The sequence below is a fragment of the Rhododendron vialii genome, chromosome 3a, assembly GCF_030253575.1.
Source record: "Rhododendron vialii isolate Sample 1 chromosome 3a, ASM3025357v1".
Classification (NCBI taxonomy): Eukaryota; Viridiplantae; Streptophyta; class Magnoliopsida; order Ericales; family Ericaceae; genus Rhododendron; species Rhododendron vialii.
The window spans coordinates 36,170,074-36,196,971 of NC_080559.1; the positions used below are offsets into that span (position 1 = coordinate 36,170,074).

At 36.3% G+C, this 26,898-nt stretch overlaps 2 protein-coding genes across 4 annotated transcripts; both read left to right on the plus strand.

Moving 5' to 3' along the window:
- Positions 1 to 17,782: 17,782 nt before the first annotated feature.
- On the plus strand, positions 17,783 to 21,850 carry LOC131320953 (uncharacterized). 2 transcript variants are annotated; one of them, XM_058351887.1, is made up of 4 exons: positions 17,783 to 17,995; positions 19,214 to 19,505; positions 19,657 to 19,861; positions 21,561 to 21,850. In XM_058351887.1, the coding sequence occupies exons 1-4, from the start codon at positions 17,976 to 17,978 to the stop codon at positions 21,674 to 21,676; spliced, it is 633 nt and encodes a 210-aa protein (XP_058207870.1). In that variant the 5' UTR covers positions 17,783 to 17,975; the 3' UTR covers positions 21,677 to 21,850. The 2 variants fall into 2 exon arrangements, with proteins under 2 accessions (XP_058207870.1, XP_058207871.1); XM_058351888.1 differs by having other exon boundaries at positions 19,222 to 19,505.
- Positions 21,851 to 22,571: 721 nt separating this feature from the next.
- LOC131320954 (uncharacterized) lies at positions 22,572 to 25,837 on the plus strand. Of its 2 annotated transcripts, none has more exons than XM_058351889.1 (4): positions 22,572 to 22,706; positions 22,791 to 23,182; positions 23,760 to 23,829; positions 25,551 to 25,837. In XM_058351889.1, coding segments are annotated over exons 1-3 (471 nt in total). In that variant the 5' UTR covers positions 22,572 to 22,628; the 3' UTR covers positions 23,761 to 23,829; positions 25,551 to 25,837. The 2 variants fall into 2 exon arrangements, with proteins under 2 accessions (XP_058207872.1, XP_058207873.1); XM_058351890.1 differs by having other exon boundaries at positions 22,591 to 22,689.
- Positions 25,838 to 26,898: the final 1,061 nt, after the last annotated feature.

A 26,898-nucleotide genomic window follows, 5' to 3' on the forward strand; every position in this document is an offset into this window, starting at 1 on the left:
TCTCACAACTCCAAGCATCCCCAAACATCATCCAATTTGATCCCAAGGTCTCCCGGTCATCAAACCCGAAGTCTTCTTCCTCAAAATTCAAAGTTTGGATTTTGAATCAATTCAATCAAACCAAGGTATTATAACCCTATCCAACTCTTTTCTATGTATATTTACGCATTTTTAAGCCTAACTCGTAGTCCCAATAGGTCCCATGTATCAAACCGTAGGAGAAAACAAAAAAATTTCAAAACCAGGACTTAACCTTACGGCTGCAAGGTTTGGGCCGCAAGAACCAGTGCCGAGTTCGCAGTTAGCAATTGAACCGCAAGGTAAGTCAAACCTTGTGGCAGCACTCCCAGACGCAAATTCCATTCGTATTTATTTAAAAAGTTTTCGAAACCACTTTCCGACCTTCCGAATAACATTTTGACACCTGGACTATTTTTCCTAGATTCCTTACACCTCAAAGATGATATCTTGTTAATATTAATTAATTAATTTAATTATTTATTTATTAGTTATCTTACAAATTTTTCAATCGAAACAACTTTACGACCTTATAAACCATGTTATTAATGCCCGAATAATTTTTTTTAGACTCTTTACCCTCCTAAGATAATACCTTGATAACCTCAACATATTTTATTTATTACCTAATTATTTTACTTCAGGAATTTTCAGTAATATCTTTATTTAAAATAATCTTGCGACCCTCCGGACCCAATTTTTGATACTCGATCAGATTGCGTAGGACCGTAAGACTCCTATTAAGGTCATGTTAATTATTTTAATATTTTTATCTATTTAATGTAATTAATTTAGTTATTAATCAATCTAAATTCATAAAAATAAGTCTAGACTTACTAGTAATTGTATACAATTATTTTTCTTTATAAATAAAGATTTCCGCCAACAAAATTAATTTATTGGCCGTACAAGATTAAGGGCAACGGCCCATTCATAGAAAGTTACGTGATTGTCTCGCTCATTATTTATTTCAATTATCACTTTGATTACTTGTTTATTATTCCGACTCTTGATTTATATTTTAGATTGGAGGTTTTGGGTTTGAAACCTAGCGGAAGCAAAGAGGTAGCAGCTGTAAGGGATTTCATATTGTTTTTTTAAACTTTCGAAGTTTAGCGATGAAATTACAAATAGGCAACCAAAAAAAATGGGCAACAGAACGAAATTTTTCGTCGCAAATTCATCCAAATAGGCGACCAAAAATTCATCACCAAAATGAAAAATGGGCAATGATTTTGTTATTCATCGCCAAGGTCTTTTGCATCAAACATTCAGTGACAAAAGTTGGCAATGAAAATTTTCGTCGCCAATGACTTAGGAGACGAAATCTGACCCTTTGAAGATGAAATTTTTTCGCCACCTCTTACATGTTTTCTTGTAGTGAATAATAATAATAAGCTTTACATGATAGGATGCCACTAACATTAACTATTGTAGATTAATTAAAACATAAAGAAGTCCTGTTTTGTTCTAAAAAATTGAAATACTAGCTTTCATGTGCTCGAGGTAATTCAATTCTTTTTGAATGGTCTTTGACTTGTAGTATTTGAAGCATACATCGTGTTTTGAAATTTTTACTGTACTTTGCTTAAAGCAAATACACCAATATAGATAAAATGCCTTTTTAGCTACTTTGGAGAGAAAAAATTCAAAACACACAGCTACACCAGGTAAAAAGGTAGGTAAAATTCATTTATGTAGAGTGCTTCTCTACTTTTACCTAAGCACTATTTACATTCATTTCTTTTTTTGGGCGAGCTATTTGCAATCACAAATTTTCTAAATGTAGCTTGTTCTAAGCCAAACCCACAGATCTTATAACAATTTCCTAAATGCAACCCCAAAAATTCTCCTAAACTTCCAAAATTGCCCCTACATAACAAAAACGAATTTTTTCCCCCAAAATTGAACCTCTCTTTTGCCACACCACCAAATCCTCCATAACCACCAGACGACACCACCACCACCACCATCATTCTGCCCTTCTCCCTCTCTTCCCATTTTCCCTATTCTCTGTACACCACCAACGGCCCATCACCACCACACCCAACGCCACACCACCAACCCATCACCACCACACCCAACAACGCCACACCACGTCACTACCACCACCTCCATAATCGCTACACCATTACTGCCACCAGTTGCGTCCCACCATCACCAACACCACCTCCTTCAAAAAAAAAAATCGACATGTTCGGGTACACATTTCTTAAAAATTTTAAAAAATTTCAGATTTTAAAACTTGAAAATGTTTACAAAATTCATATTCTAATATCCGAACCCTTTATAACGCATCTTCAGTCTTCTTCTTTTTTTTTTTTAAAAATGCAGATTCTGACTGTTAAAAACACAAAAAACGCAAATTCCAAATGCGTCATGCTCCATATAACGCATTCATGAAATGCAAGATTAACATCACGTATTTTGCTAATGCGCGATGGGACTGAAGAAAATACGGATGAATCTGGGTGAAAAGTTTGCTCTCTTCTTGGCCGTTTCTCCAAACAAAAAGAGATGGATCTCGAAAAAAAATAAAAATCCAGAGATAGTTGGGGGTTGTATGAAATTGGGTGAAATTACATGGGTTTGAGGCTGGTGATGAAGGCAAAAAGTAGGGACTGAATATTACTCCATTATCTTCTTCTGGACTCTATGTCTCGGTTCCATAGGGTCTCGCCGGAGATGGTTGGGGGTTTTATTTATTAGTTTTTGTTCTTAATAGATATGGGGTTTGCCGGAGATGGGCCTCACCGCAGATGGGGTTTACCGGAGAGGGGCGTCACCGGAGATGAGTGGTGGTGGGGCGACAGCTAGGGTTTGGGTTTGGTGGTGGTGGTGTGAATGTTTTGGGGAAGAAGATAAGTAATACTCCCTCCGTCCCTTATTTATAGTCCGGTATTTCATTTTGAGCTGTCCCTTAATAAGTGTCCATTTTGTAAAGTTAGTGGGTAAAAGTTGGTGAATTGTCTATTTTGTTCCTAAAAGTAGATTCCATTTTAAAAAGTAAGTGAGTAAAAGTGTAATGATGATGGGTAAGTAGGGAAAGTGGAGGAAAAAGTTGATGTGAAAGGTATAATGATGATGTCTTTTTAATAAGTTGGAATTACGAAACAGGACACTTAAAAAGGGACGGAAGGAGTAATAATTTTAGGGTGTGGGAATGTTTTTTTTACCAAAATCGAACTCAAAACGATGTCATTTTATTGGGGGGTATTTTTGTCCATTTTTTAAAAGGGCATTTTTGTCCGAAAATCAGTAATTTTAGAGTGGGTTAGACTTAGAAAATTTATGGTTGCAAATAGTTAGCCCATTTTTTTATTGTCTCTTTCTTTCTCTCACTCCTCCCTCCTTTCTCCTTTGTTTTTGATCGGTGAAACCCATCAGCTGAACTCGTTGAATCGCCGATATTGAACACGCCGTTCAACAGGAACAACTTGTCCAGCATTGGAACGTCCCGAGAAACCAAAGTGAAATGATTTGCAACAAAATGGGATGAAGTTCAATTTATTCTGGGTTTGAAACGGCAATCAACCCATGATCTCCTCCAATGGCAATTGGCAAGTTCCAATCGACCGCAGTCCACTGCCGGCAATCATCTAGATCGTAAGAATGGGTTTCGGGTTTTGAGACCGTATACATAGTAAACACGCGCAGATATATGTATGTATATATGTATATATAAACTTATTACTCCTATTTGGGTAATATATGTAGGAGTAATATTTGAAAAAGGAAAAAAATAATATTTTAATAGATTAAAGGTAAAATAGATAGTATTGATGAAGTGTTAAAAATGATGGATAGCAAAATGTATACTATTTGGCATTTTTAGCTCAAATTTTACATCAATTGGTGTACATGCTCTATAGCTATTGTAATAACCAAAGTTTTGAGGGTAATGAGTGTTTAGTCCCACATTGGTTTACAATATATTAACATTTGGCAAATTGAACATAAATTCACTAATCAACTCAAACTCACCCACTAATGTATAGACCCAACTCAATTCATTTGTTAGCTGGGTTAAAATGAGTCCAAACACATCTAACTCATTTACTAATGGATTTTAATTGGGTCTCAATTGAACCAAGCTCAATGACCCAACGGGCCCAAACATGACCCACCACAGGCAAGAGAAAAAAAATCACCACATAAAAACCGCGACCATCTCTTGACTGTCCTCTCTCTCATGCTTTGACTAACTCACTCACACTCTCTCTCTCTCTCTCTCTCTCTCTCTCTCTCATAGTTATTGGATCGATCTAATCTTTTTTTAATCTATTTGTATTTCATATATCAGATTGATTAATAATTTTTCTTTTTTCATATGTGTGTTTTGTTAGTATTTTCTAAATTTTTGTTAGATTTGCCTAATAAGTTTCGGATTAATCATCCGTCACAACAAAAGGAGTCTAAGAAGTATAAAATTATGACCAAAAGCAAAAATAATTCAATAAAGACGAAAAAATATATCAAACATCATTCTTATTTGGGAGACTTAAAGAATCATCCTCAGAACCCTTCTGACAAATCCATTCCGATCATTTTAAAGTGTTATGTTTTCCATCCTCAACTCATTTTTTTGTACCAAAATTGCCCTTACTCTTTACATTTACAATACTATATATATATATATATATATATATATATATATATATTATAGAACTGAATTTTAGGATGAAATCTTAACAATTAACAGTCCAATCCCAAAAACTCCTCTCTCAATCCTGAAAATTACTCCCCCAATCCTTCCCCCATAAATTCCCTCCTCCCCATCATCTTGTTACACCAAAAACCCCTATCCCTGTCGCACCCGGATCCATTCCTTCCAGACAATCGCTTCGCTACGGCATGTTCACAATCAGTTCTAGGGTCCCCTTTTGACTCGGCGCTATCTCCGGCGTTCCTCTTCCTCGGCGTCCGATCATGTCCGTCCCTTGGGCCTTGGCACTAAACTGTCATCTTCATCCTCTTCGGCGGTCGGTTTTTGTTATGGAGAATTCTCTATCAGAGAGAGAGAGAGAGAGAGAGAGAGAGAGAGAGGCAGGCAAACTTGGATTCATCGCAAAACTGTGTAAACGTGAATGCAGGGGCGATGGGGTTCGTTTTTGTACTGAAGCATAACGGACAATTGGACTCAACTGAATTGAATGGAACTCAACTGAGTCTTTTTTTGTTGAATCTGAAAACTGAAATGAGGAATGAGGGCGTGGGTTAGGAAATACATGATCATGGGCCGTAATTTTGGGCCTTGCTTCTGGGCTTGGTTTCCAATCGTAGGTGTGTAGAACTTTGGACTTTTGGGCTTTGGGAAATAATTGCACTAGTTGTTCATGTTTGAGGATGTTTATTTATGTGTTTTCATGAATAAAATATGTGTTATTCATGATTTTTCATGGTGTATTCATGAAAAATATGGTTGATTAATGTATTCGGTTTTTAATTGATCTTATTCCATGAAGTATGGTTAAATTACCATCGAAACAGGTGTTATCGTGATCATCGTTTCATAGTTAAATTACCATGTTGATTTCAACGTTTCATGACCATTAACTTCGGACTTTTGGGCTTTGGGAAATAATTGCACTAGTTATTTCATGTGTTGAGGATGTTTATTCATGTGTTTTCATGAATAAAATATGTGTTATTCATGATTTTTCGTGGTGTATTCATGAAAAATATGGTTGATTAATGTACTCATATTTTTAATTGATCTTATTCCATGAAATTTAAATTACTATCAAAATAGGTGTTATCGTGATCAGCGTTTCATGGTTAAATTACCATGTCAATTTCAACGTTTCATGACCATTCGTAATTTAGCTTGAAACCGATTTAATAAACATTACATACTCCTAAAATATTATCATTGAAATATAAAAGTAATCAGTCATATTAAAATTACCAAAAAAATCATGAATAATGATTGTTTGATGCGATTCAATTTGAAATATAAAAATAATAGAAAAAAATAAAAGTAATCAATCATATTTAAATATACCAAATCCCACTAAATTAGGAAAGTAATCCAATCAAATCCCACTAAATTGGAATAATAATTCAATCCAATTCCACTAAATTAGGAAAGCAATATAACATAATATATGTATATCATAATGAAAAGGGTAAAAAAGGTAATTCACACATTAAGAGGATGAAAACATAAGTATGAAAAAAGGGCGGGATGAATTCTTAAGTAGCATGGATAAAGAAGATGAATATTTAAATATTCATTCTTATTTTGTTTAAAGTGTCGTCTTACATGAATATTTTCAACATTGGTCTATAATTTTATACTTTTCCGATTTCTCTTATAGAGACAAATAATTAATCCTAAAAAATAAAAAGCTAAACAAAAAGTTACAAAAAAATAAAAAATACCAAAAAAAGTTATGGACAAAAAAGTTCACAAGAATGCAACCTGAGTTGGCACTAAGGGTGGGTTCTTGTAAACTTAATTTTTTCCTTTGTTTTTTCTACTTTGTTTGTCTTTTTTGAATTTTAGTTAGATTTACGTTATATTTTTTGGATTAAGTTTACGTTATATAAATCATTCGTCTTGACGAGAGAAGTTTAAAAAGTAAAAAAATTATGGAAAAAGAAAAATTAAAATAAAATAAAATAAAGACGAAAAAGTATCAAAATTAAAACTGTCTTTTTTTGTCTAAAGTGTTGTCTTATAGGGGTAATATGGTCATTTTAGCGTATGGGTATTTTAATCATTTTAAAATTTTACTAATATATAAATAATTTGATTAATTGGCAGGGCGGGTTTGATTTTAAATAAATGGGTCGGGTATGTGTAATTGAACTCATGACTAATGGGTTCTAAATGGGTCAATCACCTATTAAAGACCCAATTCACTTACAACTTGCCCAATTTAGCCCAAACCCACCTATTTGTAGACCTGGGTAATAGGCCGTATCGGGTCGTGTTAGCCAAGTTTGTGTCACAAACCACCCAACACAAACATGACCTATTTACTAATCGTGTCAATTTTCCAAACACGAACATGAGCAAAAACAAGTTTCCACAAAAGTAAGGAAAACTAGCAATTATCACAGTTGATCATCCTATTTCTGAGAATTCCCTAGCCTACTGCAAACAGCAAAAGTACTACTGCTTCCCATGTTGCTCTCTCACTGCTTAGAGCATCCACATCAACATCTTTAAATTTTAGACTAAATTAGAGAGCAAAAAATCATTTTATTATTTTAGCTACTCATTTTTAAAATGTCTACTGCATCAGACTCTCTATATTAAAACTATCCCATTAAAAATATTATTTCTTTATTCTAAAAAAAACACCAAACTATCCCATTCCGAGCAACTATGTACTTGTTATTTATTATATTTTAATAAATAAATTGTCTAAGAAAAATTAAGTGCTCTAATTTTCAATCCATTTGAACCAGTACAAAAATTTTACTTTTCTAATTATTTTATTTTAAAGGGTCATAATTAATATTTGTTCCTAGGGCTTTCATATGAGAGTTATAGAACCAAATAAAGTATATAAAACATATTATTAAACCAAACACTGTTGAAGGTTGTATTTTGTGTATTCAATTTTTAAGGGGTGGATTGCCTCCCATGCATTTAAGACATCGTAGTCGTGTAGCAAGGGAACAGTGACTAGGCAAAGAAAAAGAGTCTCTGTAGGAAGTGTAAAAATTTGACGAGTGGTCCCCACATTTGAAGAGTCTGATGCAAGAACAATTTCTGCCTTTGGCTCGCTCAAGTAGCTTACAAGGCAATTTGCCTTGTCTGATGTGAGGGCATCCTTGTCAGCCTCTTTTCTTTCCTCTTTAAACTAAATTGTTGAGCCAAAATAGAAAAAACACCTCAAAACACCCTAACATCAGCCTCTCTTCCTCCCTCTTTACTTTGAATTTTTTTACATTTGCTACGGTAACTCGTCTAAGAAAACAAGTCAATGTTCACTTGTTTACAGAATATTTTATTGCTCCTACGGTCCTATACCAGAGATGCCGGAGCTTGTACTCAGTGCTGGCCCCGACATTTGGGTTGCCCAAGCCCGACCTTCCGCTTGGTTGCCCACTCGAAAATTCTAATCGCAAGGAAGATTTGCAGGGAACCACGCAAGAAAAAATGCGTTTGGGCTCATTCCGGGTCTCACAAAAATCTAGAAAAATATACAAAAATTTTTGAATATTATTTTATGGGGCCCTGTAAAAAATCGGCTCCAAGGGATATCGATCGGTAAGTATTACTTTTGGATTCGTTAGGGTGAAATTGCTCAATTCGCCCATATGAATTCAAAAGTAACACTTACTGATGTTCATTGGAGCTGATTTTTTACAAGGCCCCATAAAATAATATTAAAAAATTTATGGACATTTTTCTAGATTTTTGTGGGACCTAGAATGGGCCCAAACGAGTTTTTCCTTATGTGATTGTCTGCAAATCTTTATTGCGAATAACAGGGCTCGTTGCCCACTAGTGTTAAGTATAAAAAAAGACATACAAGCAACAACAAAAAAGGACAAAAACAAGATTATATTGTCCATTTAGCTTGAATTACATCATTCGTCCCTTCTCGTTTTGGCTATAGCGTCCCTTTTCTTTTTTTCTTCTTATCTGATAGCCCTCCTAATTTTCTCTCTTAAAAATTTGTCCTCCTAATTTTTTTTATCTGTTATTTATCTCAGGTATGTAAAAACCTCTCTTTTACCCTCCTAATTTTCTCAAGTATCATAATTTTTTAAAGTAGGTGGAAACCATATATATTTACTTTTTTTTAAAAATTTGTACAAAATTTTTTGGATGATGCCCATAAATATATTTTTTGCTAAATTTCTTTTTTTTTTTTTTGTATACATAAAATTTTTTTTTTTTTTTGTTGCCCCTTGTTGGGGGTTGCCCGAGCCGGCCGGCTTGCGGGGCTTACCCCTAGCCGGCCCTGCTTGTACTGCATCCGCAACAGAGAATTTGAGACTAGATCAAACAAATATACATGAACCCATGTAAATGTATTCTTTGTTGTGAGATTGCGGGTACCTGGGCAGGTATGGCGTTCCCGGAGCTTGAAGAAGCCATCAACTATGGAGAGAAAAGGCTCCATCGCTGCCGTAAACCCATGTAGATCAACGCCGTTGAAGTCTTCGAGAGGGTGAGGTCGGCGGTTTTGTTTCTTTCAGTACTATAGCTGGGTTGGGTTGAGAAGGTAAAGTTAGAGAGAGAGAGGTATTTGTTTTTGGTTGAGATAGAGAGAGAGGGGGGTTGGCTGGCATTTGCTTTTTTTTTTTTTTAATATAAAATTAATATTTTTAACGGGATAGTTTTAATATAAAGAATCTGATGCAGTAAACATTTTAAAAATGTCTAGCTAAAGTAATAACGTGACTTTTCGCTCTCTAATTTGGTCCAAAATTTAAAGAGACCGGTGCGGATGCTCTTAACTCGCTGTAAATTTAGAGGTTCCACTTCCAATTTCCGGAAACAAATAAGCATTTACTTTCCCCTAATCAATAAGCAGTCCATTTAATCTCGAGAATCTTCAGTAAATGAGCATTCCACTGCCACGTAAAACTAGTAAATGCAGTTTAAAAAGATTCCTCAGAACCTTAGCATCAAGTATATAATATAGTAATATGTCCAAAAAAACCACGTCAAAATAGTTCAGCCGATTCTGCATACAGCTTGAAGTTCATCAGTAAACTTCCACAAATGAAATAGGAAATCATACAAAAACGAGACAAAAAAGTAGCAAATAATACTCACTTTTAATCAAGGTTCAACATTGATCACCGAACTAGAACATCCTATTGATTCGGACTGATCTCTATCTAGATTCAAATTCATTATGTTTTCAATGACATCATCCAACTTCACGTCGTAGATTTCTAAATGACAATAATAAGTCATGTTAGTCTCAAGTTTATTCTCTAAAAGTTGCATAATAAAGCATCACAATATATTTACCTTCCCTTCCAAACAACCAATCCCAAGAGCATATCAAAGCTTCAACAATTTTAGGTCTTAAAGAACTATGATATTTGTCAAGAACTCGACCACCAATACTAAATGCAGATTCGGAAGCAACCGTAGATATAGGAATACTAAACACAATGCGAGCCATCGATGCAAGTTCCAGATACCTGTAATTGTGGGCTCTCCAATATTCAGGTATATCAATATTTTCATTTCTTGGAAGCCTAGGCTCATCCAAATACAGTTTTAGCTGATTTTTTTGTGCACTAGAAATAAATGAATGGCTCTCAAACGCATAAAAATCCTATAAACAAAAAAATATAAAAAAAATTAGAAGGTAACGCAAAATACCAAGTTAATTTATATGAACACCATGTCAAAAAGAATGTTGTTACCTCAATGAATTCGCCCTGATTTTCTTGAATAACTTTTCCTTGAACAACATTAGGTTTGTAAGAGGCTTTAGATTATCCAACTCTATATTACTTTATCATGCTTATGTTCACGGAATCACATTCAAACAATCACCACACACTTAAAGCATAGTGTCACATGGACGGACACCTTTGAAGTGGAAACCACTTATGTTTTATTACACATCAAAACAAGAAATCCTAGTAAACATATATACCTACTCATAATCATCCTAAGATCAAAACACGAATACTTTCATTCAAGTTTATATTTCGAAAAATCCGTTCTTTCCTCCTTTTAGGGAAGTTCAAAACAACATGTGTTTTTCCGGAAAATAAAGTCGATATTATCAACATACTCCCCTTCCTTTTCAAAACTTTAATAAACACATTTCAAGTTCTCGTGCATTTCCTGTCACGCCCCGCCCCGCGCACGGTGCTTGACGATTTTCTAGTCCTAAATTAATGGGTTGCCCCAAGCGTAGGGCGGAGACCGACGTAGCACAATATCCGGTAAGTCCGGAGTCGAATCCACAGAGACGGTGATGTGTGCTGACTAAAAACTCGAGTTGTTACTTATTTAAATTGGCTCTTAGGTAGCCACCCCTTGTCTTTTTATGAAGAGATTAACTAAAATCTAGAAATTGATTGTATTTTTCAAATAATTAAAAGAGGTACGGTCGTAGGGTTCATAGCATTTGTAACTAGTCCAGATTAACCTGCTCTGTTTGGAGTTCTTAAAAACGTTTAATTTTAGATTGAAATAGATACCCCGCAAGATGCGAGACCCTATGGTCGCCGTATACCCATGCGCAGCGAAGAATGAGTTTTGGACCCCCATTCTCCCGTTCACATGGGCTCCGACGATGCCCAGGTTCGTCCGCAGGAAGTATTTTCCAATCTAAAATCGTTTTTTCATTGTTTGATAAAAGAAGCAGTGCCCGAACTAGCCACAGTATGCTAATCACCCCGCGACCCTACTTGTACGACTACTCACTCATTATTAAACAAGAAGCAAGAAGCAAAAGAAACCCTAAATCGAAACATACTTATATTACGCGATACAGAAAATAAATAAGAGATCCAAATCAAACAAAAATAGATAAACAACTTTTATTAAGAACAGAAATTAAAACAAATTATCAAAATGCGAGTAATTAAACAAAGCATCAAAAACTTGGAAGAAACAAAATACTTAACAATATGCCGTAGCCCCCGTCGTAACATGTTTTCTTTTCCACGGACAGAAGAAGCCAGAAGAGGAAGTCTCTCTTTTTTCCACGCCGCCCCTTGTGCGCAGCTTTTTCTCTTTTTTCCCAGGACCCCTCGTCACCAGTAGGTTGAATTGTTTATATAGGTTTCAAGACTTTAATCACACAAAGGTCCTTTGAACTTCATGAAATAACAAATGAACCATTCAATTTTGAATCATTTCGGATTTGAACCTCAAACTTCTTTAAAATCTTCTTTTTATTTAAAGTCTCGGACAACGGGCTCGAGCAACCTATAAACATAAAAACAAATAATAAAAATCAGTTAACAAATATAAAAGACTAATAAATGTATATTGGAGGGCCAAAATATGTATATTTTGGCACTTATCACACGGCGCCCTATGTGGGCCCGAGCCAGTGCGGCCACGTGCCCACGATGATCCCATCCATCTTTGTACAATATTGTCTGCTTTAGGTGCCCAAAGACCGTAGACTTCCCAGTAGGGTCACCCATCCCTGTACTACCCCAAGATGAACACGTTTAACTGTGAAGTCCCTACGTTCTTTGGCTCGCCCTCACGGCTTTAAAAGGCCTTGTACAAATAGGATTTGATCATTCCTTATAAATTGTGACTTGCCCCCCCCCCCAATCGGCGAGTAGACTGTCACAATCTACCCCCTTAGAGGTGTAACGTCCTTATTACACAATGCCCAGCAACCCTCCCATGGGGTCCGTGGCAGCAGAGCGACTCGCCACTTTGCCCAGGGTTGAGCTTTGATACCACCTATCACGCCCCGCCCCGCGCACGGCGCCCTATGCGAGCCCGAGCCGGTGCGGCCACGTGCCCACGACGATCCCATCCATCTTTGTATAATATTGTCTGCTTTGGACGCCCAAAGCCCATAGACTTTCCAGTGAGGTCACCCATCCCTGGATTACCCCAAGATGTGCACACTTAACTGTGAAGTCCCTACGTTCTTTGGCCCGCCCTCACGGCTTTAAAAGGCTTTGTACAAATAGGATGGATCATTCCTTATAAATTGTGACCTGCCCCCCCTCAACCGGCGAGTAGGCTGTCACATTTCCACATACAAACAATATGCATATTTCTATATTTAGAGATAGTAAGTACGGGAGAATCTATGTATACTCAACTTTATACTTAGAGAAAGTGGTTAGAGGTATTCTACCATTTTTCTTGGTGGTAGAGCGGCTATGAACAAGTATGTTGGTGATCGAACGGAGTGACTTCCTACGGAAAGTTTCGGTAGCTTCGAAAGAGAAAAGATTTCTCTCAAAACTAGTTCTTGACTAACTACTAAACTTTTTGGATTGAAAGGGTGGTCGAGTGGTGGTTTAGTGGCGGTCTTGGATGAGTTTCTTGAAGAACTTCAAGAAGAACTCAAGAACGAGAAGAACAAAGAACAAACTCAAGAATTCTAGAAAGAGAAGTTGAAAGGTTTCAAAGTGTGAGTTGAATGGCACGAGGGGGGTGCTATATATAGCAAAAATCTTGGGCTCTCTCACTCTCTCTTGGCCCCCCCGCTCTCTCTTTCTCTCATTTTTTTGTTTCATTGTGTTGTCAAATCTCACCTTTAAACATGCCAAAGCCTTGTCAATCCATCCTAAGTGCAAGACTAAGTAATCATGGAGATTTTCCAAGGCTTAAAGGCAAATCCTAAGTAATTATAACCTAGGTTGGTAAGTCTTGCAAGTAAGAGGGAAATGATAGTTAGGCTAAAGAGTAGTCTTCCCATGTATAATCAATTTTAGGTCTAGTTTGTAAGTAAAACTAGGATGACTAAGGGATAGATTGTGTGCTTGAAGTAGTCTAGGAATGGGTTGTCAAATAGTTCTAGGCTTGAGTGTGAAATTGGTAAAGGTGATAGCTTGCTAGAGTGTACAAACACATGCACACACTCACTCTCTCTCCCTCTCGGCTTTCTTTCTCACTCTCTTTATCTAGTACCATGTGTGTGTGTGTGTGTATATATATATATGTATATATATATATATGTATGTACCTATATATATGCATACCTAAGTACAAAGTAGTCTTATTAGGTCTATGGAAGAAGAGATGATGAGTGGTGAGGATTTCAAGTGCCTTACATTGTCCAATGGGTAAGACTTTTCCTAGAAAATGTGTATCTAAGTATATAGACTTATATAGGCATGCTTAAAATAGCCTATGAGATATATATATATATATATATATATATATGTGTGTGTGTGTGTGTGTGTGTGTGTGTGTGTGTGTGTGTGTGTGTGTATATACGTATGTGTATGTATATGTAAGTACTTAGGAAATCTAGGAAAGTGACTTTGGGGAGGTAATTAGGTTTCACTACAACAAATTGTGTTCTTTGCGACCAACTTTTAGCGACTAACAAAATTTGGGTCTCTTTTGCTATGGTACTTGCGACCAAGAGCTTCCTTGGTTGCGAAAAGAAGAAAGTTGTTCCTGCACGCGACCCAATGTGTTGGTCGGTAAATGCGAGTCTCCTATTCTTTGGCGCGAAACTTTACTGCTGGCGGGAAAACTTTTAGCGACCAAACTCTAATTCAGTTAACGACCAGAATGAATTTTGTCACGTAAAAGAGTTGAATAAATAAGTATTGCGACCAGCATGTGACTATTTTGCGACCAAGAAGAAGCTGGTTACATTATATTTCTGTATTAAATGTTTAAGCGACTAGGGTGCTCTAGTCACAAAATCTTTATTATTTAGTGACCAATTGTGAGTCACTAAATGCTATAGCATAACTTTTTGAGGCTTAATTATTTTTTTGTTTTGTGACTTAAAGTGTGTTTCAGAACCCATTTTAAATACTTATTTTTTAAGAAGATAATTTTGAACTAAAAATTAATTTGTTTATGCAAATAATTTTTCTAACAATATGGATCTGGTTTGATAAATTTCATTAAGATCTTTTGAGTGGTACAAAAAAATAAAATAAATAAAATTTCATTTACATTATTTTTAAGTTTAAAAATATGAAATAAATACTTTTTTTTTTTTAAGAAAGTGTTCTGGAACGAGGCCATTGGTCTCAAAACATGATTTTTGGCATGGTTGAGGGTAGCAAAGAGTTGTACAAATGAATAGTTTTGATATGCACATTAGACTTGGAGAAAAGGAGCCCAAAAAACTCAAACAAAATGATCTGTTTGCACTATGGGGATGAAGATAATCCATTTTCTTGCAAAAAATTTGTCTCAATCCGTATGTTATACTTAATTGGTATGTTTGATGGTGGGAAAAAGATAGGTGAGGTCTATCAACGGTATTTAGGGTGGACTCACATATACCCTCTTTTTTCGAACTCCATAGTTCGGTATATGTTTGCACACGAAAGTAAGGGCAATTGGACAATAGTGGACTTTTTGCAATTAGGGCATGGTGTTGTACAGTGATGTGCACAGTACCGTGGTAAGCACCTTCAAGCCGTCGGATCGTGCATCCAACAGCTCGGATATCATATCTGCAATGAACGACTCTTGATTGTTGGTTGCCAATATGAGATTCTAGCTATCGGATGCACGATCCGATGACTTGGAGGTGCATAGCTCAGTGTTGTGCACCTCACTATGGTGCTGTGCAGTAGCGTACGCAACACTGTGCTTCACACCTCCAAGCCGTCGGATCGTGCATCCGACAGCTCGAATCTCATCTCGATAATAAACGGTTCTCGATTGTTGGTTGTTGAGATAAGATCCGAGCCGTCGGATGCACGATCCGACGGCTTGAAAGTGTAGAGCATGATATTCATTGCACAACACCAACTCGAAGTCTGAACTATTTGTCAATTTAGTATTACATTTAACTAATTAATGAAGGGGATACCCTCATCGTCTTTATCTCCACATCTAATGGTCAAAAATTACCCTCATCATATTTATCTCACCTAAACAAATACAATATAATTAATTCCAATATACATATAGTCTTATCTATTATTTTTGTGAATCCAACTTGTCCCATCTATTCATATTCTTAATCTCCTTTTATCCAATCCTCTATTTTCCATTCAAATTTTGATGATTCGAACAGTTCAATATATTCAGAATGTGATTTTAAGGATTTTCGTTAGAAATCAACAAAAAATATGACCGGAAAGTGATTGATCTGAGCAGTTTTTTATTGAACCGTTCAATGAAAACTGCTCGGATGAAGCACTCCTCAATCAATTTTTTTGTCGATTTCTCGCGAGGACCTTTAAAATCACATTATGATCACAGTGAATGGATTGGATCATCAAAATTTGATCGGTATATATATATATATACACACAAAACTTCTAATAAGGGCGCCCTTACCGTATTACGGTAAGGACGTCCCTTGCCCGACCAATTTGTGATGATCCGAGCCGCTCAATGTGTTCAGAACGTGATTTTAAAGGTACTCGCGAGAAATTAGCAAAAAAAAAGACCGAAAAGGGCTTGATCCGAGCAGTTTTTGTTTGTATTTTATCGAACGGTTCAAATAAAAACTGCTCAAATCAAGCCCTTTCCGGTCATTTTTTTTGCTGATTTCTCGTGGGTACCCTTAAAAATCACGTTCTGAACACATTGAGCGGCTCGGATCATCAAAATTTGGTCGGAAAAGAAAAGAAAAGGGGAAGCCCTTACCGTAATACGGTAAGGGCGCCCTTATTAGAAGCTTACTGTATATATATATATATATATATATATATATATATATATATATATATATATATCACGGATTCTATAAGAGATCCATTATTTTAATAAAATACGAATCTCCCATTTCTAGATCTAATTTTGATGATCCGAAGCGTTCAATATGTGCAGAACGTGATTTTAAGGGTTTTCGCAAGAAATAAGCAAAAAATATAACCGAAAAGTGCTTGTTTTGAGCAGTTTTTAATTGAACCGTTCAATAAAAACTGCTCAAATCAAACACTTCCCATGTATATTTTTTGCTAATTTGTCTTAGGAACACTTAAAAATCACATTCTGATCACATTGAACGGTTCGGATCATCAAAATTTGATCAAGATCATGAGCTCCATATTTTATTAAAATAAGGGGTTTCTCATAGAACCCACAAGCTTCTTGTAATTAATAACATTAAGTAAGGACCTTAGGTAAGGACTCATATGTCCCAATCAAATTTTGATAATTTGAACTGTTTAATGGGTGCAAACCGTGACCTTAAGAGGCTCCGTGAGAAATTAACAAAAAATATGATCAAAAAGTGCTTGTTTTGAGCAATTTTTTATTGAACTGTTCAGTGAAAACTGCTCAGATCAAACATTTTCCGGTCTTATTTTTTGTTGATTTCAAGCGGGAACCCTTAAAATCACGTTCTAGTCACACTGAACGGTTCGGATCATTAAAATTCAATCGGGATCTATGAGGTTCTTACTTAAGCTATGTAAGAGATTCTTTACAGGAAGCTGATTATATATATATTTTTCATTCCTCCACAAATAAATAATTGAAAAAAGGGAACAAAAATAAGCAAATTTTTTTTGAGTCCAGATCAAGATTTAGTCTTTTTTCTTTTTTTATTTTTTGGAAACATGCATGTTTGTCAGATTTTCTTAAAAGAACAACTAATTTGGATATGGGTAAAGACTTGAACCGGTGAAAAGATCTTATTTTTTTTATCATTTTATCTTAAAGGATTATAATTAATTTTTAGCTCTAGGGCTCTCGTTAAACCTTAATTGTTCCGATTTTCAATCCGTTTGAACCAGTGCAAAGATCTTTTTTTGATTATTTTATCCTCAAGAATCATATTTAATTTTTAGCTCTAGGGCTCTAGTTGAAGAGTCTTAAAAGAAGGATAAAACTAAATGTTTCAACACCAAAAAACATAATCCAAAACGCCGTCGTGTTCACTACAAGAAATTGTGGCTTTAATGGCATTTTTATTATCGGCATGTGTTAAAATGCCAATAATACTAGTTATTTCTGGCATTAAAAATAATGCTGAAAAATATTAACTTTAAACGGCACTAGTAATAAAATGCCGGTAAAAATAACTCAAAAACGGCATTATTGGAGCAAATGCCAGTTTTAGTTTAGACAATGGACGGCAATATTATCACGAGCACTCGCGATTTTTTCTCCCATCCTAAACGATGTCGTCTCCCTCCTACTTTTCCTTTTTCCCTCCTATTTTTCCCTTTTTCCCTCCCCCGCGCGTTCTCTTTTGCTTCACTCCTAAAATCTCTGCAAACAAAAATCCCCAAAAACAGAAGCCGACGACTTCTCTCTTGAAGACTCCTAAAATCTCTTGCTTCACTTCCCGTGGATTTAGCTCACAAGCAATGACGTCAACGAACCCTTCAATTCACGTGATCGATCGAAGCCCTAGCTCAACATCACTGGTCATTGCATGAGATCTCACCGTTGCAGGTACACACGATTTCTTCTTCAAATCTGTGTTCTGGGTTTGAACTTCGCATCCCCTCTCTCTATTTAGGGTTTTGAGTTTACAAAATTTCTGCAATTGTTCACCTTTGAACCTTGAATCCCGTCTCTTGGTTTAGGGTTTCAGGTTTGCATGTAAATGTTCCAAAATTGATGTCCTGCTTGTGTTCTATTTCTGCCATTAAAATGCGGTTTGTCACGTGATTTGCTAAACTATTGGTTTTGATTGTGTATAGATGTTGTAGTTGATGGTACAAGAAACTTTATCTATTTTTTTGGCTGAAATTGGTGGAGACCATCTCGATTTTTTGTGTATAGATAGATGTGGGTCTTTCAAAGACGCATATAAACTGTTTGTTGAAATGCATGTTAAGAGAGTGAACACAGTGGCCATATGGTTGAAGTTTTGTTAGTATAATAATCCATTTTTAGGAGCAAATTTTTCGTTTAGCATGACTTGTCCTTTTGTTACGAGTATCAAGTACTCGGTGTTTCAAAATCAGGACATGACCTTTACTTTTCTTTTTTCCTGTCTTTATCCTTTTAGCATTTTGGTTGATGGATAAGAAATAGATTAGGGGAAAGAGCAAATAGCATTATAGCATATCAACTCCAATAGTCAAGAGGTATCTGCATCCAAAACCATGTGTTACTTATCATTGAATGTTTGCATGGCACTACGAGTCAGTGGCCACTAGTTGTTGTGGCTGCATATTTGGCACTTGCTGCCTTGTTATTTTTTCATTTTTTCTCGTTAGGTACTTAAGAATGACATACCTTCTTATATACATATAGATTGGGTTGTAGAGCGAAGCAACTCCTTAGATACCTCTATCTTCTGTTGAAGTGTTTAAAGGTATTTAGGAAGTGAAGTTTTATATTTTAATATGTTGTTCACGTGTGGGATACGTGAACAATACTACAATAGTACCCAAAAAGTATCCAAAACTTCAAAAAATCTAGAAAATCGATTTTTGTATAGTCGATATTCCTTGCATACATGTTTGAGAGTAACAGAGGTGTATCGTTGTCCAATACAGACGTATTGGACTAGGAGTGCTACATATTGGACTGATCTATGATGTTTTGGCTATGCATGCTTAAGACGTGTTTACCTTCTTAAATGTTCTTCGCAAATTGTTATACTTTGTTTCTTTTATTAATTATATTGTTGCGCATGTTAATCAATTTAGTTCATTGAAGTTCCATAGGATTGAGCAAGTTTGTAAAGGGCAGCTGTGAAATCCAGAAAATGGCTGCATATGAAAGGGCAAGAGATGAGCAAATTGAAAAGAACTTGGCAATGTTAGAGTCTCTTGGGATAAAAGACCTAGTAGCTTCACTACCTGCCTTATATCGGAGTAGTCAAAGAAAAGGTACCAAGAAACGAAAGAGCAAGGTTGCTATTGGCAATGATGATGAATTTTTACCCCCTGCCTGTGAGGAGAGTTTTGGTTATTCTAGTGACAATTCTTCTGGATCTCAAGCTGACAAGGTAATACAAACACACAATATGTAGGATACTCGTTGGCATATCAAAAGGCCAGCTATTGCACTATGTCCACTATTCTTCATAGTTCTTTACTTAATAGTTTCTGAAAAATGACTCTAGTAACATACTAATAATCTAATTTTTTTTAATTCAGGTCAAATGTACAAGTAAAAGAAAGAAGAAAGGCAGTTCTGGTAATCGTATTTTGAGAGACTCGCAAGGAACTCGAGAAGAGAGGCATATCATCGAGGGAGCAACCTCAACTCCAGCAACACAACCTTCAACTGATCATGTTGAGGGCATGTCCGTGGTGGCTGCCCAACCTACTCAGCTTCCATGTATTGCCACCAACAATGAGGGTATGAAATATATATAGTTTTTAAAATTTTTGGTTGTTGTGTTGATAGCCGTCTAGACGGATATAATGTATATGTAAATTTCACAAACGAATGTACCTAGAGTCGTAACAAAAAAGTAATATCCAAATTTCCTGGTACAGCTATAGGAAATTGTGAATATTGAGAAGCTATTTTGGTAATAGTTTTGATGGATAGGCAAGGGACCAGTTTTGCTTAGTTTTCATGGACAGTTAAGGGACCAATTCTGCTTAGGTTTCATGGACAGTCAAGTGGACCAGTTCTGCTTATGCTTTGCTGCTGCATTTTCTTGGTTTTGATCTTGGATAATGGTTCCTCTTTTTTTTTAAGTTAGTCTGTTTCTTTGTTTGGTTGGTATCTTGCCAATGTAGTTGTTTGTTTTTCGGGGTCTTTAGTTGTTAGTTAGTCTTTTTCTTTGCCGAATAATATAGATGTGGAATGTGATGTGATGATGTTCTGATTATAGGAATGGAAACTTAGAAAGTAGATTAGACTACGAATAAGCTATGCACAAGAGTTGCTTTTGTGTGAACCTGTGAGCTGAGTGTTTGAGCCCAATCTTGTTGTGAGAGGAGGTAATATTTAGAGGGAGGCATCTTGTGAGGGAGAGGTGAGGGAGATGAGGCTCACCCTAGTGCATATAGAAGGTTGGTGAATTGGGCTCTGAGGGAGGGTAGAGTGACCAGTTAAAAGCTTTAGAATTTCTCAGTTAGCTTTGTTCATGAATTGTTCCTGCTCATTTTCTAGTGGGATCTCCCAAGGTGTGAGGAGTAAATAGTGAGAAGTCTTTTGTTGTAATTTTCATTTTCTGTTGTGTCCTGGATATGCTGAGCACCTTTTGTTTGTCTTTGGATATGCTGTGCACCATTTGTGTTGCATTGGTTCATCATTGGAATCACTGTCTGCTATTTTTTGCCTATGGTATGATGAGTAGCAGTCAACCTCTATTAAGTCTTTTGTTGACCTATCCTTGGGGGTTTGTCCCATGGAGTGTTTACGCTTTTCTTGGGGGCATGTCCCTAGTTGTCTATGGTATCTCTTTTGTTATGACTGTAGTTGGTTGTCCAGTTTTTGGGCTGTTTATCCCTAGCCTGCTGCTGTCCAGTTCGGAATTGTGACTGCTTGTAATGGCTTTTGTTGCTGTCTGTTGATTGTTGTAATGGCAGCAGTTAACTACTGTTGCTGCTCCTATGGATTCTGTTCTGCTGCTGCTTTGTGTGCAGTCCTGCTTTGCTGTCTTCTAGTTTTTTGTCCAGAAAATGCAATCCGGTAGTTGAGCTGCCAACTTTGGTTGCTAGGCTTCATGGCCGACTGATGTTATTCAGCTGGTCCAAGCTGGTAGTTCATAGCTGTGCTTGCCTTTAAGTGGCTTCAAAGCTGCCGAACTGCAACCTATTATGCTCCTTTTCTGCTCCAAATTCCAGATTACAAAATTCTGTCATAGCATAGTGCTATTTTCATTTTGAAGCTGCTTTGAGCATATGGCAAGCTTTGTTCTAGTCTTAATTTCATATCTCTGCTTCGTTGTTTTCGTTCCCTCTTCTTAGATGGAATGGAAACAATTGGTTTCTTCTATTTAGTATATTGCAGCCTTGAGCTTAAGTTTCAAAGGTTAATAAAATAAGATTTTCTGCTATTGAAAAAAAATGTCTATCACATGTTGATATGCTTGCTATCACAGGATTAAACTGCACAGCACCGAGAAAACCTTGTAAGGGTGGACGTCCTCAATCCAATACAAAGAGAACTAGAGGAATATCACGAGGACTTGGGAGTCCAAAAGAGGTTGCTAGCTGAAGGAAAAATAGGTGGTGTGTACTTTCCGGATGACAAATGGAAACCAATGGGACAAAATGCTCAAGTTTATACAACTGAAGTAGGTGCTGTATGTCGAATGTTTGCGAATTTAAGTATCCCATATTGGAAAAACATGACAGATCAGGACAAGGAGCCAATGTTTGTTCGTCTTGCTATAAGTTATCATTCATACAAAAATATGGTACTTTTGTTTTCCAAAAAAAAAGAGAGAGAAGAGAAGAGAAAGGAGAAATGTTGCATTCAAGTATGTTATGCATTGTTTTCTTATTGCAATTACCTCTTAAGATTTTTGTGTTTGTCACCTTTTATGTATCTTATGAATTTTTGTTGCAACCCTTGTAATTTCTTTGGAACCCTCAAGCATGTCTAACCTTGAATATATAGCTGCTCGTATTGTAATTTTGATTACTAATTTATGTTGTAAATAGGAGGAGTTTGATGTAGACTTCAGCCACCCACACGTCAAGGCTGTTACTGATTACATGCTGAATGGACGTTACTCTGACTACCGTCATCAACTATATCGTCGCGTCAAGTCATTTCCCACAATAGAAGAGGCTCGTGAGCACCCAGATGCTGAAATAGATCCCAACTATTGGAATCATATATGTGATTATATGAAGACAAAAGAATATATTGTAAGATATACCCTATGAGCTTACATTAATTAGAAAGAAACCTACGGAGGTGAATATGTATTCTCATTTTTGAATGTTCAATGCAGGAGAAGAGTAAAGCAAATACAACCAAACGATCTAACATGAATGTTCTTCACTGTTATGGATCAAAGTCTTTTGTACGACGTCGAGAGAAATGGTAAGATATTTTTATACAAACTGCAGACAAGATATCTAAAATAATTTGCTTTTGTTAGAAATATATTATACCCATATTTATTTTACTTGCATATGCCACGCAGAAAGAAAGTGAGATGGGTAGGTTCGAGTTTTATAAAGTGACTCATTGCAAGAATGGGTTTTGGACTTCTGATGGTGCTGAAAAGAATTATGTACGTCCGTTTTTCTTCTAGTGGACTAATTACAATATTTGCTTATGCTAAAATGTAGATTAACTATAGTTATGTCTTTTTCAGAATGAAATGATGACACTAAAGAACCAGCCTGTGCCAGAACGTGAGACACCTATGACAGAGGATCAGATATGTGACAAAGTCCTTGGTCGTGCAATAGGATATGTACGTGGTCCTGGCTACGGAGTGAGACCCGACACATCAATCAAGGTAGCACATGCCATGCGTGGACAACTACAAGAATGTACAAAGAGAGCAGACGAGGCCGAACGAAGGGCAGACGAGGCAGAACGAAGGGCAGAGGTAGGTGAAAGAAGGGCAAAAGAATTAACTGAGGAGGTCATCTCTCAACGGTCTACCATCGACTCTTTGACTATGAAAACAAATCGCCTAGAGTCATTATACGAAAAACTTGCCTCAAGAATGGACATGGGGAATTCACCTGCATCAACTTGGTAATATGTCTTCTTCACATTGGAGGACTTTTAAGGAAACATATTTATTTCCACCTAGTCCAAGATTTACCAAATATTCCGTTTTTGTTGGGTCATTGTTTATTTACGCCAATGCCCTAATTCTTAACCTGACCCAGAAAGGGAGGGTTTGCTCTGAATTGTCCAACAGAAGGTGTGATACATCCATGCCAACAACCATTGTTAGGCAGAGTCAGTCTTCTTCAACTAATAGTTCTTTGCCTTCTCGGCTCCATTTTTCTTTCAATTTCATGGTATTGTGGATTGAATTAATGTAACTTTGAGTTTCTTTAGTTTCTGTCACGTTTCTAAGGGTGTTTATTAGATTTAGTTAACGGCTAGACTAGCTGACTATCTCTTTTAGCCCAGACCTTAAGTATTTTATGCATGTGCATTCAGATCGAGGTGTAATCTTGCTCTTTTTCCGTGAAATGTGCTGATTAGATCCATCCAACTGTTTTGCTTTGATTTGGAAACTGCAAAATGCAAATTCCCTCCCTCTGCCCATTAAATGTTGGATGTAAAATGTACTGACTAAAGATCCTCGTTATCTTGGCAGATTTTGCGGATTCTGGGGGTGTTCAGCAGCCAATTTGATGGACTTTTGAGTTGGAATATTGGTACCGGAGGTATTTCTTAATTCTGGTGAATTTCACCTTCACCGTTTTCAACTAGTTTTAGTTGTTTTGAATTAGTTTTTTGGGTCTGAAAGTTTGGTTTGGTTGTTGTTCACTGAATAGTATAACACTGTTGTTTGTAAGAGAGTATGAGTCCTTTTAACCTGCTGAATAGTTGGCGTTCCATTGTTTCCAAGTGGGGATACTTTCCTCTTACCCTTTAGGGTGTAGCCTAATAGGCAACATAGCTTGCGATTGTTTCGGGACTTGGGTGCACTCTTATCCTGTTGGCTATGTGTCGTCATGCTATGCCTGCGCTGTCGATTTCCATCTTTTTGAGGGTTATGTTTTACTTCTTGACTCAGTTGTTGATGGAACCTTTTGTTGCTGGGACTTCCACTTATTTGATGATGTTTTAGTGCCCTGTTTCACTTACACAACGGCGATTTCGAAAATGAAGTGATACATACTTATCCATGGTCCAAGATGGGGTGGGAGAATTCATGCTCTGACACAATCTGGTTTGGGATTAATGTGTAATTTGACTGGCTGCTCAGGTTGGCATGCATTACTTATCAGGCAGCTTTTCATTTTTAGAAGTTCTTAAAGATAACCTGTTCATCCAGAATAATTGCAGATGGTTCAAATATAAGCACAAATACATTAGAAGGCCTATAAAGAGTATGACATTTATTTGACCAAATGGATTCTGAAGGAAATTGCTTATTTGCTTCTTGCTGTTATCCTTATACTTCAGTACTAATTGGCTCTCTAATTTTGAATCCTTGCCAAAACTTCTCCCAAACGTTCTCTAGTTGATGTTCAGCCACTATGGGTTATGATACATCGTCTACTGTGATGAATATCGTATTTTTTAGATCTTTTAATCCAAAGGCAGTAGGTTTGCGTTTCATTATATCCTAAATTTGCTAACTTATACAAATTAAATAATTGCTCACTTTTGGTAGTAGAAGTTAGTAACTGGTGTCTGGTGAATGGATTAAAAGCTTGTAGAGTTTACAAAAGCCCTTACAAGGTTCAAAAAGCTTTAGTCTGGGCTATAGTTAATAACTTGTGAAAAGCTCAACCATGCTTAAGGAAAGACCTTATCTTAACTTTCGAAAACAAGTGCATATTGCGCTGTTGAGTAAGAGAATGGCTGCTGGGGTTGTGTTCACTACTGGTAAAATAGTTTTTTTCTTTTTTTTGTTTTGTTTTAAAAGTGCTTAGAGGTAACTTGTTCATTCAGCATTATTGGAGACGATTCAATTGTAAGCACCCATGCTATTACACATTAGAAGGCATAGATAGAGTATGGCATTTCTTTGACAAATGGATTTTGAAGGCATCTATGTATTGGCTTCTTGCTTTTATCTTTGTATTTCCAATTCTACTGGCTCGTCTAAATCGGGTACGTATCCGAAGCGTATCCGAAACGTATCGGGATACCAAAAAATAGTTCTAAAAGTATGATACTTTAAAAAGCGTATCGGATACGTAGCCGGAGAGTATCGGTATCCGATACGGATACGATACATGATACGGAGGCCAAAATAGAGTATCCGTGCTTCATAGATGATGACATTGAACTTATGGCATTTCGTGGATTATATTATGACATTGGACTATTACAGCATTTGGGTTCCTTCAAAAGTGGCTCGCTACTTTTATTACCTTGCAACTTCAATTGACTTTAACCATTTTGTGCTCTAACCATGTTTTGAACTTTGCAGATGAACTATGATATTACTTTTTGGCAGAATGGAGCATGGAGTCACTTTTTGCAGTTGTTCAGAACTAACTTGGACTTGGTTACAGCTTGGAGTATGAAGTCCACTTTTTGTTACTTTATCATAGACTTTACCTAGTATTTATAGTTTTAGATGTGGTGTTACTAAACACATATTGGAAAACAAGTACGTTGTGGAATTTGTAGTTTTTGGGGATGGTTGATGACTGTTGCTTTTGAGAAACATATATATTATGTGGTTATTAATGTTGTCAAGGATTTTATTGTTAATGGTGTATCTTGTGACGACATAGTTAGTTCTTGATGTTTTTGAAATACAAGCTAGTTGTAGTTACAAAAGATATTTACAGCAGAATTAATTTTATGATCAACACAATACATTGTTAAAAAAAAATTTGCAGCATAATTAATTTTGTGACCAATGCAATCCATTGTTTAAAAAAAAAAAGAAAGTGTTTTTGCGACCAAACTCTCTAGTTGTCAAAACTGGTAGATGTGAAGTCCAAGGATCATTTTTGCGACAACAGAAAATATATTCCGCGACCCGCTTTTGAGTCTCCAAAACATGTTTTTCTGAAGTCTAATGGACCCTTTTCGCGACCAGAGCTTGTATTTGGCGACCAGATTTTCCTTCTTTTTGTGACCAGCAGTTGGTCACAAAATTAAAACCTTATTGTGACCGGATCCAATTGGTCGCCTACGATGGAACATACTGCGACCACATCGTAGTTTGGTCAAGAAATACCTAATACGACTAGCTTGTTGCGACTAGCTTGGTGACCACACTTTTTTGTCGCTGTATCGATTTGCGACCAAAATGATGTCTTTTTGCAACCTTCTTATTGGTCGCAAACAACACGATTTCTTGTAGTGTTTAAGGCTATAGCCTTAGATTTGCATGCATGGCATGCATAATGATTACTACCTTTGGAAGCATAATGATGGATTCCTTTGGTCCAATGGTTCTAAATTGTTAGGGAAAAGTAACTAAGTTGATTGGTAACTATGTTTCTCTAACCAATTGTTTGAATGTTAATTCTACTTACCTTGTAGGATTTCTAGCCAATAAATATAATTTAAAGATTTAATTTACTCACTAGGAAAATATACAAGTGCTTTTATAAGCATACTTGTCTTTAGGGAAAGACTAGATTGTTTAGTGCGAAAAGATACAATTCTATAAGTCTTAAATCTAATTATGACGGATTATCAAAGTTAAAAGAAATTTTTTAAAGCAATCCAAGAATTAAATAATGAATTTTTTTAAACATTAAAACGAAATTTTTATTCACTAAAAACGGAGTTGTTACAGGTACCTTGTGCCTCACAAG